Here is an 18,067-nt window from a genome sequence, read left to right as displayed (position 1 = left end):
TCAGCGTCTAGGGCGAGACACGGCCACTTCGTGGCACAGGGACAGCACTCTGCTCACTGCAGTTACTCCTGCGGTTTCTCCCACACAAACACTTTGCTTTTATGGGACAGTTACTAAAATCTTAGTATCGTGCCAGCAGAGTTTTAAAAGGGAATTGTGACATTTAGGAGTTCCCATTGTGGCGCAGTGGTTAACGAATTCAACTAGGAACCGTGAGGTTGTGGGTGCGATCCCTGGCCTTGCTCAAGGATCCGGTGTTGCCATGAGCTGTGGTTTAGGTCGCAGACGTGGCTTGGATCCCGAGTTGCTGTGACTCTGGCATAGGCCGGTGACTACAGCTCTGGTTAGACCCCTAGCCTGGGAACCTCCATGTGCTGTGGGAGCGGCCCTAGAAAAGGCAAAAAGACAAAAAAATTTAAAAAAAAATTGTGACATTTAGTTGAAGGAACCTAAACACCGACTCTGCTGTGAGAAGTCACCCCAGAAGGACACGTGGAGGAGGACTTCAAGCCAGGAAGGCAGAAGGCCCACCTTGATGCCCGCGCTCCGGCACTTGGCGACCGCGTCGGGGACCGTGGACCGAGGCGGGTCGATCATGGACAAGAGGCCCACGAAGCAGAAGCTGGACGTGGGAAAGTTCACCGTGTCGACATCAAACGAGTAGGTTTCTGGAAACTCATCCGCCGGCAGGTAGAGGTGACAGAAGCCTGAAATGGATATGAATTTGGGAGCCCATGAAACGAGGACCAGAAATGACAAGAGAAAGAAGGACCGTTTTCAGACACCCCCCATGCTTCGTGTGCTGCCAGTACTTCCGAGGGGACGTCTCCTTCTTTCCGCTCCATAACTCGCATGTTTAGGAAAACAAGCTACTGTGCTCTGTGAGGGCCTGGGGCTACAAAGCCCGGAGCTGACAGCCTGTACTTCTGAAGACGCCCCCGTGGGGGGGACAGACGCGAGGAGGCGGAGTGTGCAGAGCACAGGTGGGGGCGGGGGTCGGAGGAGGCCCTCTGAGGCCGAGCAACAGCTCCTGCACAAGCCAGCGAAGGGGCCTTTCTCCGCAGCTTTTCACAGCAGCCACGAGGCGTGGGGCGCGCTTTCCGCGTCTCAGGGAAGCACAGGCTTTGAGAGTCAAGCCCTGGTTCCTGGAGCAACTCTCGGCAGACGGGCGGCCGTCCTGCCTTGAAAAGACCCTCCGGTGCTGTGAGGTTCAAGGGTGCCGGCATCATCACCTCATTTACACATTGTGTTTGCTTCACAAACTCAAATATCCTCCGGAAACCCCAAGCCTCAGAGTCCCTCTCTGCTGGCGAGAACGTCCCCGATCTTCACTGGGCTGTGCATCACCGTGAGCTTGTTACCTGGAACCGGGCACCAGGCGGGAGTTTACAGGTGCCATTCCGCCGGCCCCGAGTCTCACCACAGCCCCGTCCTGTGACCCCACTTACCTTACCACTGCCAGGCGCCCGCCTCGGTGGCTGTATTTCGAAGGCTCCTCCCCTGTAACCTCCCTGCTCCCAGGGACTGGCAGTCCCCTTCCGCTCACGAAGCCGGACGTCTTCAACTCTTTTCCAAACTTGCTTTTTCCTCCAATGAGTCTCTAAGCCTCACTCATGCCACCTCTGCTGGTCTCTATCTGCCCTGCACACTCCAGTTCTTCCCGGGCGGGCGCAGGTGGGATGGGGGGATGCAGACCTGCCCCTGCGACCCACGCGTCCCCCCCAGCTAGAAGCCTTTCCCAAACACTGTGATCTGTCACCTCTGGCGCGGCCGCCAGGGCCCTCTGCTCGCTGTAGCACGAAGTCCGGGCACAAGCTTGGGCCCCTTGTCCCAGCCTCACCCCCAAGGAGCCCGCTCCACCCTCCCCTGGGCCCTAGCCACTTGCCTCCTCTGCAGTCCCTGGCGGACCCCAGCCCCCTGCACGTCCTGGCCCTCATGCCGCGGTCCAGGTGGAAGAGGGACCCCTTGAAGCCTCCGGGACCCCGCCCTGCTCTTCCTGCGGGGCTCCTCCCCGGGTCACCACATTGTCCCCTGGGACTCGAGGGGTCGCCAGAGGCTCCCTTCCCGGGCCTAACAGGCAGACGCGGGCCCTCACCCAGCACGCGCTCGCCCCGGCCGCCCAGCTCCATGTAGGCCGTGTGGAAGGCCTCGGCCGTGCTCCGGTCCAGGGGCTGCTCCTGCCCATTGACCATGATGGTGCTGCACTTCTCCAAGACCCGCTCGGGGGCCCCTTTCATCACCACCAGGAAACGCTTGTCGTCGGGGTCCTCGGTCTCGTGGACGGAGAGCTGGGGAGAGGAACGCGGCTGCTGAGACGGGCCGTGCCATGCGGGGGTGACCCGCCTGGTCCTGGGGCCTGAACCATGCAGACCTGCAGGGCAGCCCTGTGACCAGGCCGCACACATCCTTTCTCGGCTGCCCGTGGTCCTCCACACGCTAGGAGGCGCGTTCTCTGCAGGCAGGGCCTGTCCCTTCTCTCGGGCCCAGGACACATGCAGAGCTCCAGCGCTGTCCCAGCCCAGGGCGACACCCCCTGAGTCTGAATTCAGACCAAGTACAGCTTGTCTCTGAAACTGACCCTGGCAGCTCTGGGACCCAGAAACCTGCCTGGAACAAGAGCTGCTGCCCTGACCTCCCTGCTGTGAGAAGCAGCCTGGGCGCAGGTGGGTGCTGGCAGCTCTGCTGGGGTGTGGGACGGGCTGTCACGCACGGGCCCGCAGGGGACAGAACCACTGTAAGAGCGACACCTTCTGACCGAGCAGCTCTACTTCCACCTGCCTCCTAAGATAATCAGGGAAGATGTGAAAACACGTACAGACAGTAATAAAGGAGCTAAGTCTGACGACGTCCAGACTGTACCCAGGTACCCTTCTAAGTCCTTAAAAGGAACTTTAGGAGGCGGGAGTATTTGGGAGAGAACGAGTCAGTTACAAAGAAAGACCCTCCCAATGCGGTCTATCGGTTGATTCTAAGTTGGTAGTTTTTGTTTGGTCGTTTTTTAACACGTGTGGAAATCAGCCCCTGTTCGTGGTTATGACGAGTGCTTTGTAGGACTGTTACTCGTTCTAGTTCCACTTACATCCTGAATGTTCTGAAATCAGAGATCTGATTTCTTCTATATTTTATATCATTTTTTTGGCTGCGGTGTGGAGTGGCTGAACCTGGGCCACAGTGGTGAACGGGCTGAGCCCTAACCACGAGGCTGCCAGGGAACTCCCTGGATTTTAACATCACACCTTTGCTTACTTGGCTACTTGGCTAGCCATGATTCTTCACTGGCCACTTATCCACAAAGATGTGTGCTGCAGTTACTTTCCGATCCTAAATTCCTTCCAAACAAAATGCATGGGTCATTTCCAGAAACTCCCACGCCATCATGGCATCCTATCTGTACAATGTCTGTGATGCAAAGACCACGTCCGGCTGCTTGGTCTCAGCTCTGGGGGGCAGGGGAAGCTGCCTGGAGCGACAGGAGGTGGGGGGCGGGGGGGCATGGCTGAGGGCTGGCTCCCCCCACACCTGGTGAGGGGAGGGACAGCTAGCAGGGATGGCCACGCTCCTCCCAAGCAGGGGGTGGAAAGGAGAGCACTCCACACGGCACGCGGGGCCGACTGGACAGCTGTTGCTGGTCTCACGAAGGGCACCGCTTGCCCCAGGCTGGAACTAAATGCCCTGCCTGTGTCGTGGTGGAAAAGGCACAGACTCAGGAGTCAGAGGTGTGCGAACTGGCCACGCCCCTCAGATGCTTGTGGGACTCTGAGGCCGCTTCCACCTGCCGGTTTCGGGGGGCTTGGTTCCACCCCGCAGGCGCAACATGAGAATTAAGCGAGAGGAAGCGTGTCAAGTGCCCCACCCAGACCGTGTGCAGTCCTGCTTCTCCCCATGTCCCCACATTTGCTTGTCCTCTGGGATGAGGTGGGCGCCCCTCACCTGCACCGAGGTTACCCCATGCGGGCGCTGGTCCGTGTGTGCATGTGGGCGCGTGTCACGGACAGATCATGCGCAGGAACACAGACCCCGGTGAGACCGTCACTTTCCCATTTTCCCCACGCACTTCAGGGAAACCTGCTCTCGGTTCACCCAATGTCCAGGCCCCGCATCCCTGAGCTCGCGTATCATTCGAAGGACATATTACCCAGGGAGTACTTGCAGGTAGAAATGCGGTTCTAGTGATGATAAAGATTCAGGTGTGGGAGTTCCCGTCGTGGCTCAGCGATTAACGGACCAGACTAGGATCCACGAGGATGAGGGTTCGATCCCTGGCCTCGCTCGGTGGGTTAAGGATATGGCGTTGCCATGAGCTGTGGTGTAGGTCGCAGACGTGGCTTGAATCCCGCATTGCTGTGGCTGTGGTGTAGACCGGCAGCTGCAGCTCCGATTTGACCCCTAGGCCTGGGAACCTCCATATGCTGCACGTGTGGCCCTAAAAAGACAAAAATAATAATAATAATAATGATACAGTTGTGAGGAAAAACTCACCTGAAATTTGTTGGTCGAGTTAAAAGGGATTTCAGCTACTTTGCGGTTTCTTTTTCTAATTTCCATCACATCACCCAAAATGACCTCTGAGAATTTCAAAAGGGCACTTTCTGAGGCATCGCCAACCACAACTTTCTGAAAATCAGAAGAGAGACATACTTGCAGCACCTAGTCTGCTTCTTTTGTGATTATTTTCAATGAACTAAGCTTCCTCTGTAACTGGAGGAAGAAAACCTTACACCTCAGTTAGTGACTACTTAAGACCGAGGCACGCTACACACGACACACTACAAGCTACACGCGGCTGCCTGGTGCCGCCTGCTGGTGTCAGGGAAGCTCAGGAAAGGCAGAACCTCTGAGGCTGGAAGCTTTTCTGGAAGAAGCAGCTCGGAGCTAGATCTTGCAAGACAGGTGGGTTATCTATGGAGAGGAGCAGAAGAAAGCCTTCTAGAAACCAGTGTTCCGTCAAGGATGGCCGGAGGACAGCTGGGGGAGGAGGGCGCTGTGGATTCAGAGGGCCTTGGAAGCGGCCGAGGCCTACACTCGAGAAGCAAGGCAGAGACGTGCGGAAAGTTTCTGCACAAAGTCAGATGGAGAAGTTCCTGCAGTGCGGTTCTTAAGGAAAATGAGTGGCAGGCAGGAAAGCCTGGGGGAGGGATCGGGGGGATCGTGGAGGCCAGTTCAGAGGCCAGTACCGCTGTTCAGAGCAAGGTGTTGGTGATTCAGCAGAAATGCATAATTACAGATATTCTGAAACGAGAATAATAGGACTCGGTGATGCGCTAGACATCTGGAAAGGATATAAAGATAAAGACGGCTTCCCAAAGTTTTACCTGGATGACAGGTAAAATAATTACATCACAGGAAAATAGAAAAGGTGGGACCAGATATTAATTTGGAGCCGGTCTGGGTCCAGATGGAAGGGGACAAGTGACTCTGTATTGAGCGTGTAACACACAAGACTTCCAAATGGAAACACACGGCTAGGCGAAGGTCCCCGAGTTTGGGTGAGAAATTAGTCCTGGAGATAAGGATTTGAAAGATACAGAGAAGTAATTGGCCAAAAGGACAGTTAGTGACCTGGGCGACAGAGAAAGAAAAGCAAACAAAAACCGTAAGAAAGAGTAAGAGCCTGTGAAGGAAAAAGATGGCAAACAGAAGAGCCAGGAGAGCACAGATTCAGTGACTCACTGCGAGAAGAGGGTGGGAGGGGAGGGAAGTGGGATGGGACGAGGGGAGGGAGGGGGAGGGGGGAGAGGTGGGAAGGGAGGGAGGAGGGGACAAGGGAGGGCAGGAGGGGGGAGGAGGGGAGGAGTTGGCTTTTACATGCTGCAATTACAGGGACTCCGTCTGCAGCCCAGAGGAATCCGCTCTAGGATCCTGCCAGGGGATGGCATTTATCTAACGAAGAGCCTTCGATTATACCCTCTTAGCCGGTAAAGAAGAGAGTCACTTAAAGGCACATCCATTTTCTGGAATGAGACAGAATTTTCAAAAGGCCTGAGAGCTTCATCTGAGCGCTTTTAGGGTTCTCGGAGCCAGTTACAGAGAAGAGGGATTTCTACAAGTCTGGTCATTAGACTCGCTCTTAACAGCACAAACGTCACTCCGCTGGAGAGACGACGTCCAGCACCACACGGGACAGACAAGGCGCCCCCGCCGCCCGAGGCTTCACCTTCATGATGGGGACGCTGTCCTGGCCTGGCCTGAACTCAGCCCGGTTACACAGGGTGATGATCTTGGACAAGGCGGCCCAGGTGGCAGAGCTCTGATCGAAGACCTGGTCTGGAAGAGGAACACGGATGCCGAGGGTGCTGTGCCCGCGGTCCCCTGAGGGCCGACGGCCCCTCTGCTGAGCCCCGCCCGCGCGGGGCCAGGCGGAAGGCGCTCATTACTTGAATGGGCTTCACTGGTGTCCGCCATGAAGATCTGGTTGTCGAACCACAGATGGGCCACGGTCATTCTGTTCTGGGTCAGGGTCCCCGTCTTGTCCGAGCAGATGATGGAGGTGGAGCCCAGGGTCTCCACGGCCTCCAGGTTCTTCACCAGGCAGTTCTTCTTGGCCATCCGCTTTGCCGTCAGTGACAGAGTCACCTAGATGAGGGGAGAGAGAAAACCATCGTTTTCAGGGTGGTTCAGTCAGGCAGGAACAGGGCCAGACGGTGTCTGGTGTGGTGACAGACAGAGCACAGGTGCACAGACCAGAGCTCATAGGCCACAGAAAGCCTTAGACGTCTCAGTTCTTTCTTCAGTAAATACGGGATGCTTTCTGGTACCTTTGCCCCTTGGGAAAAATGATGCGAAGGGACCCACAGGCAGCAAAGCCGCGCAAGGCTACGCCGACTGATGCTCCAGCCCCTGTCGCCACAAACAAGGGCTGGCCCAGCGGGCTCGGCTGCTGCTCTGGGGAATCGGGGAACATGTGATTCACTTCAAGAGCTCAGCAGGGTTGTTTTTTTTTTTTTTTTTTTGTTTTTAGGGCTGCACCTGCAGCATATGGAGGTTCCCAGGCTAGGGATCAAATCGGAGCTGTAGCTGCTGGCCTACACCACAGCCACAGCCAATGCCAGATCTGAGGCGCATCTGCGACCTACACCACAGCTCACGGCAACAGTGGATCCTTAACCCACTGAGTGAGGCCAGGAATGGAACCTGCGTCCTGATGGGTACGAGTCAGGTTCTTAACCTGCTGAGCCACAATGGGAACTCCCTTGTTTTCTTTTTAAGAACTGTGGAAATGTGGGGAAGGTATCAGGCTTCTAGAAAATCTGTGAGTGGTTGGAGTTCCTGTCGTGGCTCAGTGGTTAACGAATCCGACTAGGAACCAGGAGGTCGAGGGTTCGATCCCTGGCCTCACTCAGTGGGTTAAGGATCCGGCCTTGTTGTGAGCTGTGGTGTAGGTCATAGACGAGGCTCAGATCTGGCGTTGCTGTGGCTATGGCGTAGGCTGGCGGCTACAGCTCTGATTCAACCCCTAGCCTGGGAACTTCCATATGCCACAGGTGCGGCCCTAGAAAAGGCAAAAAGATTTAAAAAAAAAAAAAGAAAAAAAAAAAAAAGGGCAACATATCACATGTGATTTGCCGATAGATCTCCTGAAAACGAAAATACAAGGTTTGGGGGAACAATGCACTCAAATATGAACACATATTCCTTTTGTCCCACTAAGAAAGCCGGTTGTGGCGGGAGCTGACCGCGCACAGCGGAACGGCAGGTTAGTGGGGTCAGGGTGTGGGCACTCTCAGCTCAGACTCACCGTGACCGTGGCCAGGAGGCCCTCGGGCACATTGGCCACGATGATGCCGATGAGGAAGATGATGGAGTCCAGGACGTGGTACTTCATGGACACGGCGATGATGAAGAAAAGGATGCCGACGGAGACGGCCACGCCAGCCACGATGTGAACGAAGTGCTCGATCTCGACGGCAATGGGCGTCTTCACGTTCTGGACTCCCGAGGCCAGCGAGGCGATCTGCCCGATGATGGTGCGGTCCCCCGTGTTGATGACCATGCCCGTGGCCGTGCCTGCAGGAGGGGCAGACAGTCTACCCCGGGGCCCTCACCAGGGGGCACACGGCCAGCCCGCTCAGGATACCGCCAGGGCCCAGCCCCGGCGCGCTGAGCCCTTCAGGGTGGGTTTGCCTTGGACAAGCTTTGCAGCAAGAAATGGTAAAGAGACAGAAACCTAGAGCCTGACGAGGGAGAGGGGACAAAGTGACACGAGCGCAGCCGGCAGCCTGCGTGCGGCTGGACGTACCTTCCAGGCAGGTTGTGGAGAAGAAGCCGATGTTCCGAGTTTCCAGGGGGTTCTCGTGGGTGAACTCACAGGAGCGGGGCTGGGGCTCTGACTCCCCCGTGAGCGATGAGTTATCCACCTGAAGAGGTCGGGCAAAGAGCTCAACATGAGGCACCTGCTCCCTGTCCGCGACCCCACAGCTGGGGAGCACCCACAACACTCACTTTACACCCCTGGGCCGTCAGCAGCCTGATGTCCGCAGGAATCTGGTCTCCGCCTTTAATCTCCACTATGTCCCCCACCACCAGCTGCTCTGCAGGAACCGTCTTCTTCTCTGAGTCGCGGATGACAAGGGCTTGCTGTGTGAGGAGAACAGCACCCCATCTCAGCTTCCCTCCCGGCTTGGTGCCGACCCTCCCCTGCTCCCCGATGTCATGGGCAGGTGGCCAGGGGCACTGGAACCCATAGCTATCAGAACGGCAAAAACGAAACAAAGGCAGTTCCCGTTAAGGCTCAGTGGCATCGAAGCTGACTAGTATCCACGAGGATGCCGGTTGGATCCCTGGGCTCGCTCAGTGGGTTAAGGATCCGGCATTGCTGTGAGCTGTGGTGTAGGTCACAGATGCGGCTCGGATCTGGCGTTGCTGTGGCTGTGGCGTAGGCCAGTGGCTATAGCTCTGATTCGATCCCTAGCCTGGGAACCTCCATATGCCGCTGGTGTGGTCCTATAAGAACAAAAGACAAAAGACAAAAAAAAAAAAAAAGCATGGGTTTAGGAGTTCCCGTTGCGGTGCAGTGGAAACAAATCCGACTAGTAACCGTGAGGTGGCCTCTCTCAGAGGGTTAAGGATCAGTCATTACCCTGAGCTGTGGTATAGGTCGCAGACGAGGCTCGGATCCTGAGTTGCAGTGGCTGTGGTGTAGGCCAGCAGCTGTAGCTCCTATTCGACCCCTATCCTGGGAACTTCCATTTGCTCCAGGTATGGCCCTAAAAAGCAAAAAACAAAAAAACAAACAAAAAAAAACCCTCACAACAACAACAACAAAATCTAAAAATTAAACAAAGGCTTTGACTTGAAGACCCTCAGAACTGTTTTCTTGAGTGGACACACACAGCAGTTTCTCTGGAAGCAGAAAATGCCGCTATGAGGGCACACAGCAAAGCGACAGCCCTGGGCCTGATGGAAAGGGAGACAAGTAAGATGAGCCAGGCTGCTGGGGTGTCTTGGGAGACGCCTGAAGGTTGAGCCCAAGGGTTCAAGGTCAGGAAAACTGAGTGCAGTGAGAGCTGGGGCTCCACTTTGAGCACAAGAGTTGCCCCAGAGTCCCCCCTGGCAGCCCTGTGGTTTAGGGAGGGCGCTGTGCCTGCTGAGCTGACAGGGGCTTGGGGCCTCCTGGGGCGTGGAGCTGTGGCCCTCCCACGCAGGCAGCATCTGCGGGCAGCGAGCAGGGAAGCTCCAAAGTGGCAGCAAAAATGGTCACAGATAAAGCGTCACAGTTGGCCTCCGTGGCTGCTAGCCACCGTCATGAACCACAGCTCTTGTCTGGATGGTTCACTGAAGCTGATGCCGTACAGTGACTCATGCTTCTGTCCCAGTTTGCTCTTCACTGGGCATTTTCCTGTATCTTACCTCATCCTGAACACCTCGAAACCCCGGGAGGAAACGGGGGTTCAGACAAACAACGTCACTTGCCCAGGAGTCTGCAGGCAGCAAGGATGGGGCCAGGGCCTGGGCGCGACCCTGTGCCTCCCAGGCCCCTGTCTCCTCCTCATCCGATGCTGCTCACCTGAGGTCTCGCAGACGCAGAGGGACGGCTGCACTCACCTGCGGGATCATCTTGTGGAAGCTGGCCATGATGTTGGTGCTTTTCGCCTCTTGGTAATAAGCAAAGATCCCGGTTAAAACAACGACCAGGGCAAGCACAGAGCCCAAGTACACCTGGGAGAGAAGGACAGCCATCGGTCGGAAAAACAAGCATCAGGAAGGAGCCAGATCCCACGGCCGGAGTTCCCACAATCTACTCACCTGAAGTATGTAATTAAATAACTACTCATAACTGACACAGTTGTATAACGATCACCACATCCCACCATCCTTTTTTTTTTTTTTTTGTCTTTTTAGGGCCACACCTGCAGCATATGGAGGTTCCCAGGCTAGGGGTCCAATCAGAGCTGCAGCTGCTGACCTACGCCAAAGCCACAGCCATGCGGGATCCAAGCTGCATCTGTGACCTACACAGCAGCTCACGGCAATGCCGGATCCCCATCCACTGGGCGAGGCCAGGGATTGAACCCGCATCCTCATGGATACTAGTCAGATCAGTTTCTGCTGCTCCACGAAGGGAACTCCACAACCCACTGCCCTAATCCGTCCCCTGGTGCCCACGGGAGTCACTCCCTGCCCCAGCCCCGCCCTGGCAGGTGCTGATCAGCTCTGCGACCCCAGGCTGCCTGGTTCCGGACATTTCATAGTAACGGAATCACACAGAGTGTGAATATCGATTTTTTTCACCTAGAAAGTTAAGAGTCTCTCTCTCTTAAAAATTCATGCTCATACTGCCTCTGAGTCATCAGAGTTAGCTACGAGTTCTATTTCCTGCTGGAAAACGACTGATGTCCCCACACCCGTGCAGAGACTGGTCAGTGGTAGCCCCCGACTGCAGCCCCGGGCTCGGCCCAGGCCCCCCGCACCCAGCCACCTGCAGACCCACGCAGGCCCTTACGTTGTCCAGGGAGGAGGACTTATCGCTGGAGTACTGAATCCCATACGCGATCCAGCACAGGACGGCTCCTATCCACAGAAGGATGGAGAACCCCCCCACCATCTGCTTGAGGAACTTGATGATCTCCGGGGTTTCCCTAGGGGGGGTGAGGGCGTTGGGCCCATCCCGAGCCAGGAGCTCAGCAGCCCGGGCGCTGGAGAGACCCTGAGAAAGCCGAGCGAAGGAAACAGGACTCAGATCAGACTCGTCTGCCCCCCACCCCACCCCCCGGTGCTGGATGTCACATTTCCACAGCCCGCGGGGAGAGGCTGCTGTGCCCCAGGGCAACCACTGTGCCACGCGGGGAGCCACACAGTCAGAACTCACGGCTCTCTCAGCACACCCCTGAACCCTCTCATGTGCCACCGAGGGGAGCAGTGCGGAGGTGGTGACGCTCCCCTGCACATCTGCTTCCCCGCCCCCGCCCTGCAGGTCTGGGGTGTCACACAGTAGGGATTTTTGTTGACCTGACCAGCTGCATCCAAATCTCCTGATGTGAAGACACCAGAACTGTTGAAATTTTGGATGAATTCACAGAAGGAAGCCTAATTCCATGGTGGGTGATTTTGTGAGGCACGCCGGGTACCTGGTACCTGCAGCCATTCTTTCTCCCCAGATGAGGCTTTGGATAGGGCACGGGGTTGGAAAGCAACCTCTGACCATGACAACGAGGAAGCATCTGAACCTTCCCTGGTCAGCACAGCTTTCCTGCTGTCACAGTCAAGGACCCGCCCGTGACCAAGGGCACACAGCTCAGCAGAGGGCTCGGCCAGGGCTGCGGTTCAGACATGTAGCTGCTGCGGTGAACCAGCCCTCTCTCATGAGGTTGGCACAGGGGCGGGGGGGGGGGGGGCTGGCCCTCTCTGAATTGCAGCTACAGGTCACCCATCCTAAAGGCACCACGTTCTTTGGCACAAACATGAGCCAGGCTTCCCCTTTGTGGGGTCACCGGTTCTCTCCCCACCCCGGGTCGGTGATGACTTACTGTAATGATGTTTGTGCCATATTTTGTTTCCAATTCCTTATTGCTGAGCTTGTGGTCATCCTGAGGCCCATGGAAAAAAGAACAGAGTAAATTAGATAACTCCAAAAGACTCATATGCTCTGCCTTGACAGGCCCACGAAAGCTGGGAGCAGCACTGAGGCTGGGAGAGGACCAGGAATTTCGGGGTGGAAAGAGAACCTTTAGTCCCAGGTGGCTCCTGCAGTGCAGACAGAGTTGCTGCAGGACAGGTCACTGGCGGGGATCCTCTGTCTCTGAAGAGTTCAGACTTAAGTCACTGTTTCCCACACAGCAGGTGTCTTTAGTTTTGAGGAGCAAAGCAGGCATGTCCCCTCAGTCTGATGTCCAGCAGGTGCACATCCTAACACACCTGCTGTCCGGGTCCCAGGGGTCTGGATGCTGAACTTGGACCTGACCTAGGGGGCTGGGAGAGGATGCTAGCAGCCCTCCCCGCTTCACATGTTCTGACGGCCCTCACTGGCAGAAGCTCGCCTGCCCTTCCTTGTTCCAGTACCTGAGGCTCAGTTCCCCATCAGAGAAGCCCTCAGGTTAAACACCTGCCACATAAACATGGGGGCGGGGGCGCATGCTTGCTAGTTCTGCCACAGGAGCACTAGACGAAAGCAGAGCGTCTCTCAATCTCTGCATTACTGATGTTGGGGGCAATAACTCCATTGTGGGGGCTTCTACCCAGCAGCACCCTCCCCTGAGAAGGGATAACCTCCAGACACTGCCTACTGGCCCCTGGGGGGCAAAATCCCGCTCTCTTTGCCTTCTGAGAATCACTGGGCTAAAGGACTAGAAGCTTCTTCCTGTAGCAGAAAACCTGGTGCTCAGTCTCCCTCACCACCCCCAGAAGACTCAGCACTCAGGATTCTAAAACTCTCGTGGGAGATGGGATTACGATGGCGGGACAGAAGGACTGGAGCTCAACTTCTCTCCTAAAAACAACAAAACTTACAACAAAAAGCTGAGCAATCTTCAACCAAATGGACCAGAAACTTTCAAAAAGATATCCTACTCCGGAAGACAAAGAGGAGGCCACATCAAGAGGTAGGAGGGGTGATTACGTGATATAAGCAACCCCAAGCTCTCTGGGTGGGCAGCCCACAGACTGGAAAGTAACTACCACAGAGACTCACCTACAAGAGTGAGAGTTCTGAGCCCCACATCAAACCCCCATGTGTGGGGATATGGCATTGGGAGAAAGAGCCCCCGGAGCATCTGGCATTGAAGGCCAGTGGGGCTTGTGCGCAGGAGATCCGCGGGACTGGGGGAAACGGAGACCCCATTCCTAAAAGGTACACATGGACTTTCACGTGCACTGGGTCCCAGGGCAGAGCAGAGGCTCCATAGGAATTTGGGTCAAACCTGACTGCAGTTCTTGGAGGACCTCCTGGGAAAATAGGGGTGAATGTGGCTTGATGTGGGAGAAGGACATTGGAAGCAAAGCTCTCGGGAATCTTCAGCAGCAGTGCCTTTCTCTGGAGGTGGCCGTTTGGGAAAAATCTGGCCCCACCCATCAGTGCTGAGAAGCCCCAGGGCAAACAACAGTCCAGGTGGCATCACAGCCCCGCCCCTCAGTAAACAGGCCGCCTAAAGACCCCCCAGGCACACAGCCACCTCTAATCTCACCCAGAGACAAAGCCCCACCCTCCAGAGGGAGTAGAATCAGCTCCACCTACCAGTGGGCAGGCATCAGCCCCTCCCATGAGAAAGCCCACAGCAACCCCCATACCAGCTTCAGCCACAAGGGGGGCAGACACCAGAAGTAAGAGAGGCTACGACTCTATTATCTGTAAAAAGGTCACCACACCCAAAACCTATAAAAATGAAAAGACGGAGAACTATAACTCAGATGAGGGAGAAAGGAAAAACCCTAGAAAAACAGCTAAAACTCTCGTGGTCTGAAATAAAAATCTACATTGTGACTGGTAAAGAACCATCTCTTTTCTTAAGTGTATGTAAAAGTTTCGTGTTACATTAAGAGCTAGACTTTCTGCCCTCTCCTCGGCCAGATCTGCTCTGCTCACTCGCATCACTGCACAAATATCAACTGAATACACTGTAGGAGCTCGCGCAGTATGCTAAGTTCTGGGCTGATAAAAGCTAACAGATAATTTGAGCCACTGCCTGGAGGATGGACCTGAGGCTCTATGGACCTGTCCTGCACTAGCCTCCTCCCCGCTCCCCAGATTCGGAGTCGGGGGACGGCAGGCAGGTGGGCTGTGTGGGAACTCTGCTGGGACAGCACAGGGCAGCACCAGCTGGCTCAGGCTTGGGTCACTTTCTGCCTGTTTCTTCAGAAGCCAGGGCTGTTGCAGTTCTCATCAAGGTTCTAATTTGCTGGGGCGGGTGTGTGTGCGCGCGTGTGCGCGTGTGCGTGCGTGCGTGCGTGTGTGTGTGTGTGTGTGTGTGTGTGTGTGAGGATTCAAGGGTAACTATGTCCGCTTGATAGGATTCTTGTGAGAAGGTTGTGAAAAAAAACCTCTCTCAACAAGGAATCAAAGGAACATTTTGGCCAATGATATGGAAACTCCCTTCCTATATTACATATCTTCACAAAATGCTCAGATCTCAAAGGAATTTCTCATTATAATTAACAGGCATCTGATAGATGGATATATATGCATGTTATAAATACTGATTTTAAGTAAGACTCGTTATGCCCACACTCCTAAATGCTAGACATACAAAGGGAGCAAGAATGACCACAGGGAGTTCCCGTCGTGGCTCAGCGGTAATGAACCCGACTATGATCCATGAGGAGGCGGGTTTGATCCGAGGCCTTGCTCAGTGGGTGAAGGATCCGGCGTTGCCATGAGCTGTGGTGTAGGCCAAAGATAGGGCTTGGATCCCACATTGCTGTGCCTGTGGTGTAGACTGGTGGTTGCAGCTCCAATTTGACCCTAGCCTGGGAGCTTCCATCTGCCTAAAAAGACAAAAAATAAAACAAAACAAAACAAAAAAAAAAACAACAAACAAAGACAAGAACGAACAAACAGAAAGAGCGACCGCCTAAGTCTTTCTCCTGCTTTGTCTCATCTAACCGTCTTAACAACCCTCGGAGGTGGGTACCATCTCTAATTCCAATTTTTCAAGATAGGAAACTGAACTCCAGTCAAACCGGGATTTGAATTCAGGTCAGTGCGATTCCAGGGCTGTGGTCTGCCGTGTCCTCAGAATACACGTGGACAAATACTACGTGGTTCGGGCTATTCAATGAGCTCTCCAGAAAAAATCAGTACACAGCTCTGATTCGCAGCATTTGTTGATGTCTCACCATAACCAGACTTCAAGCTACCAACACAGCATCAGTCAGTTTGCCCACTTCCTGAGTATTTAACAAGAGGCTCTACAGCACACGGGGCGGGGGGGGTCTTACATGGCGACCAGTAGCTCAGGGTCAAAGCTGTAAAGTTGTGGAGTTCCCGTTGTGGCTCAGTGGTTAATGAATCTGACTAGGAACCATGAGGTTGCGGGTTCAATCCCTACCCTTGCTCAGTGGGTTAAGGATCTGGCATTGCTGTGAGCTGGGGTGTAGGCCAGCAGCTACATCTCGGATCCTGCATTGCTGTGGCTGTGGTGTAGGCCAGCAGCTACAGCTCTGACTAGATCCCCTAGCCTGGGAACCTCCAATGCTGTGGGAGCGGCCCTAAAAATGGCAAAAAGACAAAAAAAAAAAAAAAAGCTGTAAAGTCGCAATGAAGCGTAGAGAAGATCTAGCATGATTGCAGATGCTAGCGTTTCCCCTTTGGCCCTCCTGAGGTGTACCTGGTCAACCTTTCAGTTCTAGGGCAGCTCTTTGCAGAGAGGCCAGCTCTCCTAACTCCAAAGTTCTCTCCCAAGTAGCAGCACTGCACTTTCCCAAAGCGCTTTAATTCCAAAATGCTCTTGGTCTCATCTCACCTTTCGCCCTCACCGACCCAAGCAAACTGTTTATTTCCAGTTTTTCATTAAAAAAGGGGCGGGGGAGGTTTCAGAGAAGCTTGAACCGTGGCTCCCAGCCACCGGTCAGTCAGAGAGAACTGGACCTCAGTTGAGCCTACGGTTGTCTGAGTCCAAGCCTAAGAGCCTCACCACCGACATTATTTCTCGTGGGGCACATACACTCAGAAATGTAGCTGGGTTTAGCGCTTTTCCTCCTGGGTGGTTCTGGCTCAGAGTCCAATCTTATCAGCTAAAATCTGGCAAGCCGTTACTTCTATCTCAAGGAAGCCGCCAGGAAGGAGCGAGGTCTGGGCCAGACCTGTGGGGACTGGAACCAAAGGCTCTTCCCTCTGAGTTCTCTGTGGGGCCGCGTGCCTGCAGCCTGAATGCAGGAATCTTTCAGAGGCCCTGACCCCTGGGCAGATACTATCACACCATTTTTTTTTTTTTTTTTTTAAAGCAAGGAAACAAATCTCAGAGATTTTCAAATTCTTGAGCCTGAATTCTCATAACAGGTGGGCTTGGGGGCAGCTCCCACGGGAGGGCAGTGCCCCAAGGCACCCACTTGGCTTAGGGAGAGAAGCACTGACCAGATCTAGCTCTTTCTTAGGCTCCTCCTTCTGCGGCTTCTTCTTGAGTTCCAAGAGGTTGTTTTTCTGGCCCTTGCACTTCTTGCCACCCCCCTCGTCTGGGTTCTCCAAGGCTTTGGTTCCACTGAGCTCCACAGAGTAAATTTCTGTTTTCTGAAAGAGAAGCAGAGGCAGGGTAGCCCGAGGCAGGCAGGCGTTTCTGGAGACGCGCTGAAGGCCTCCAGGGCAGGACCTCGGGGAAGAGGCCACCCTCCCTCTGGTGCCCCCTCCCAAGAGGTTCTCTCCCCCTCCTGCAAACAGTAGTGCCAGCCTTTTCTCTGGTGGGGGGGGCGCAGGCTGGGTGGGCACCTGCTTCTCCTCAGGAGACCCCTCCCTGGGGTGGGAAGTTATTTCCCTCTAACCCTAACCCCAACCCCACCAGACTCTGGTTTCTTGGGGGGAGTAACCCATTTCCCCCAGGACACTCCTGTGCACCCCGTTGGGGGGGGGTGTACCTGTTTCCCCCAAGACACTCCTGCACCTCCCGTTTCTTGGGGGGAGTAACCCATTTCCCCCAGGACACTACCGAATGCCCTGTTTCTTGGGGGGAGGTACCTGTTCTCCTCAACACATTCCTGAGCACCCGGTTCCTGGGGGGTTACCTGTTTCCCCCAGGACACTCCTGAGCGCCCCGTTTCTTGGGGGGGAGTTAGCTGTTCTCCCCCAGGACACTCCCGCGCGCCCAGTTTCTTGGAGAGGGTACCTGTTTCCCCCAGGATACTCCGGCGCGCCCCGTTTCTTGGAGAGGGTACCTGTTTCCCCCAGGACACTCCTGAGCGCCCCGTTTCTTGGAGGGGGAGTTAGCTGTTCTCCCCCAGGACACTCCCGCGCGCGCCCGATAACGGGTGCGCAGCGCCCACCCCGCTCCTGAAGTTCAGCGCCCAGGACGGCTTCAGGACCACCGCACCCGTGCAGTGCCCAGCGCCGCCCTGGGAATGGAGCCGGCCCAGGACCCCCGGGGGCCCGCCCCGCGGTTGCGTCAGGGTCTCTACCGTGCCAGCCCTGGAGTTCCCACTGAGGGCGCTTTGGGCTGGGAGAGGAGAGAAGCCGAGCATCGGCCAGTGGGAGCGCTGAGCGGAGCCCGCCCTGCTCTCCCCTCCCGCCCCGCGCCTTCGCGCCCCGGCTGCACGCACCTGGCTCATGGCGCGGGCGGGGACCCGTCCTCTCGGGCGGGCGGGGGCCGGGGCGCGGGGGTCCCGACGGGCGGGCGGGCGTCCGGGCACGTGACGGGGTCCCGCGGCGGCTGAGGCTGGCGGCTCGGGTCCTGGCTCAGGCGGTGCAGCGCCAGCCGGGCCCGGGAGGTGGCGCGGCCTTAAATGCGCGGCCAGCTCCGCCCCCTGCCGCGGGCTGCGCGCCGGGCGGGCGTGGGGTCCGGTGGGCAGTGCCGTGGGGCCGCCCCGACCTGCAGCCCGGAGAGCTCCGGGGAAAACCCCCAGCCGCCTTTCTCTTTAGAACTTGCTTTGCTCCAAAGCAGGGGGTGGGCGGGGGTGGGGGAATGGCAGCTCCCGGCAGCGACCCTGCCCTAAG

At 55.9% G+C, this 18,067-nt stretch overlaps 1 protein-coding gene across 1 annotated transcript in view; it reads right to left on the bottom strand.

Annotated features, from left to right (window-relative positions):
• ATP12A (ATPase H+/K+ transporting non-gastric alpha2 subunit) overlaps positions 1-17,818 on the bottom strand; it is a 30,865-nt gene extending 13,047 nt beyond the window's left edge. The window contains exons 1-13 of the mRNA XM_005653851.3: positions 17,674-17,818; positions 16,502-16,654; positions 11,964-12,023; positions 10,940-11,143; positions 10,042-10,155; positions 8,440-8,574; positions 8,237-8,354; positions 7,736-8,004; positions 6,375-6,573; positions 6,155-6,264; positions 4,480-4,614; positions 2,096-2,288; positions 532-707 (exon numbers count right to left, since the gene is read on the bottom strand). Coding sequence (XP_005653908.1) covers positions 532-707; positions 2,096-2,288; positions 4,480-4,614; positions 6,155-6,264; positions 6,375-6,573; positions 7,736-8,004; positions 8,237-8,354; positions 8,440-8,574; positions 10,042-10,155; positions 10,940-11,143; positions 11,964-12,023; positions 16,502-16,654; positions 17,674-17,682 — 1,875 coding nt within the window. The 5' untranslated portion in view covers positions 17,683-17,818. The remainder of the gene's footprint in view (positions 1-531; positions 708-2,095; positions 2,289-4,479; positions 4,615-6,154; positions 6,265-6,374; positions 6,574-7,735; positions 8,005-8,236; positions 8,355-8,439; positions 8,575-10,041; positions 10,156-10,939; positions 11,144-11,963; positions 12,024-16,501; positions 16,655-17,673) is intronic.

This window comes from Sus scrofa, chromosome 11 (genome assembly GCF_000003025.6).
Source record: "Sus scrofa isolate TJ Tabasco breed Duroc chromosome 11, Sscrofa11.1, whole genome shotgun sequence".
Lineage (NCBI taxonomy): Eukaryota > Metazoa > Chordata > Mammalia > Artiodactyla > Suidae > Sus > Sus scrofa.
Note: the sequence above shows the minus strand (reverse complement) of the source record. Positions and strands in the feature narration are given on the sequence as shown.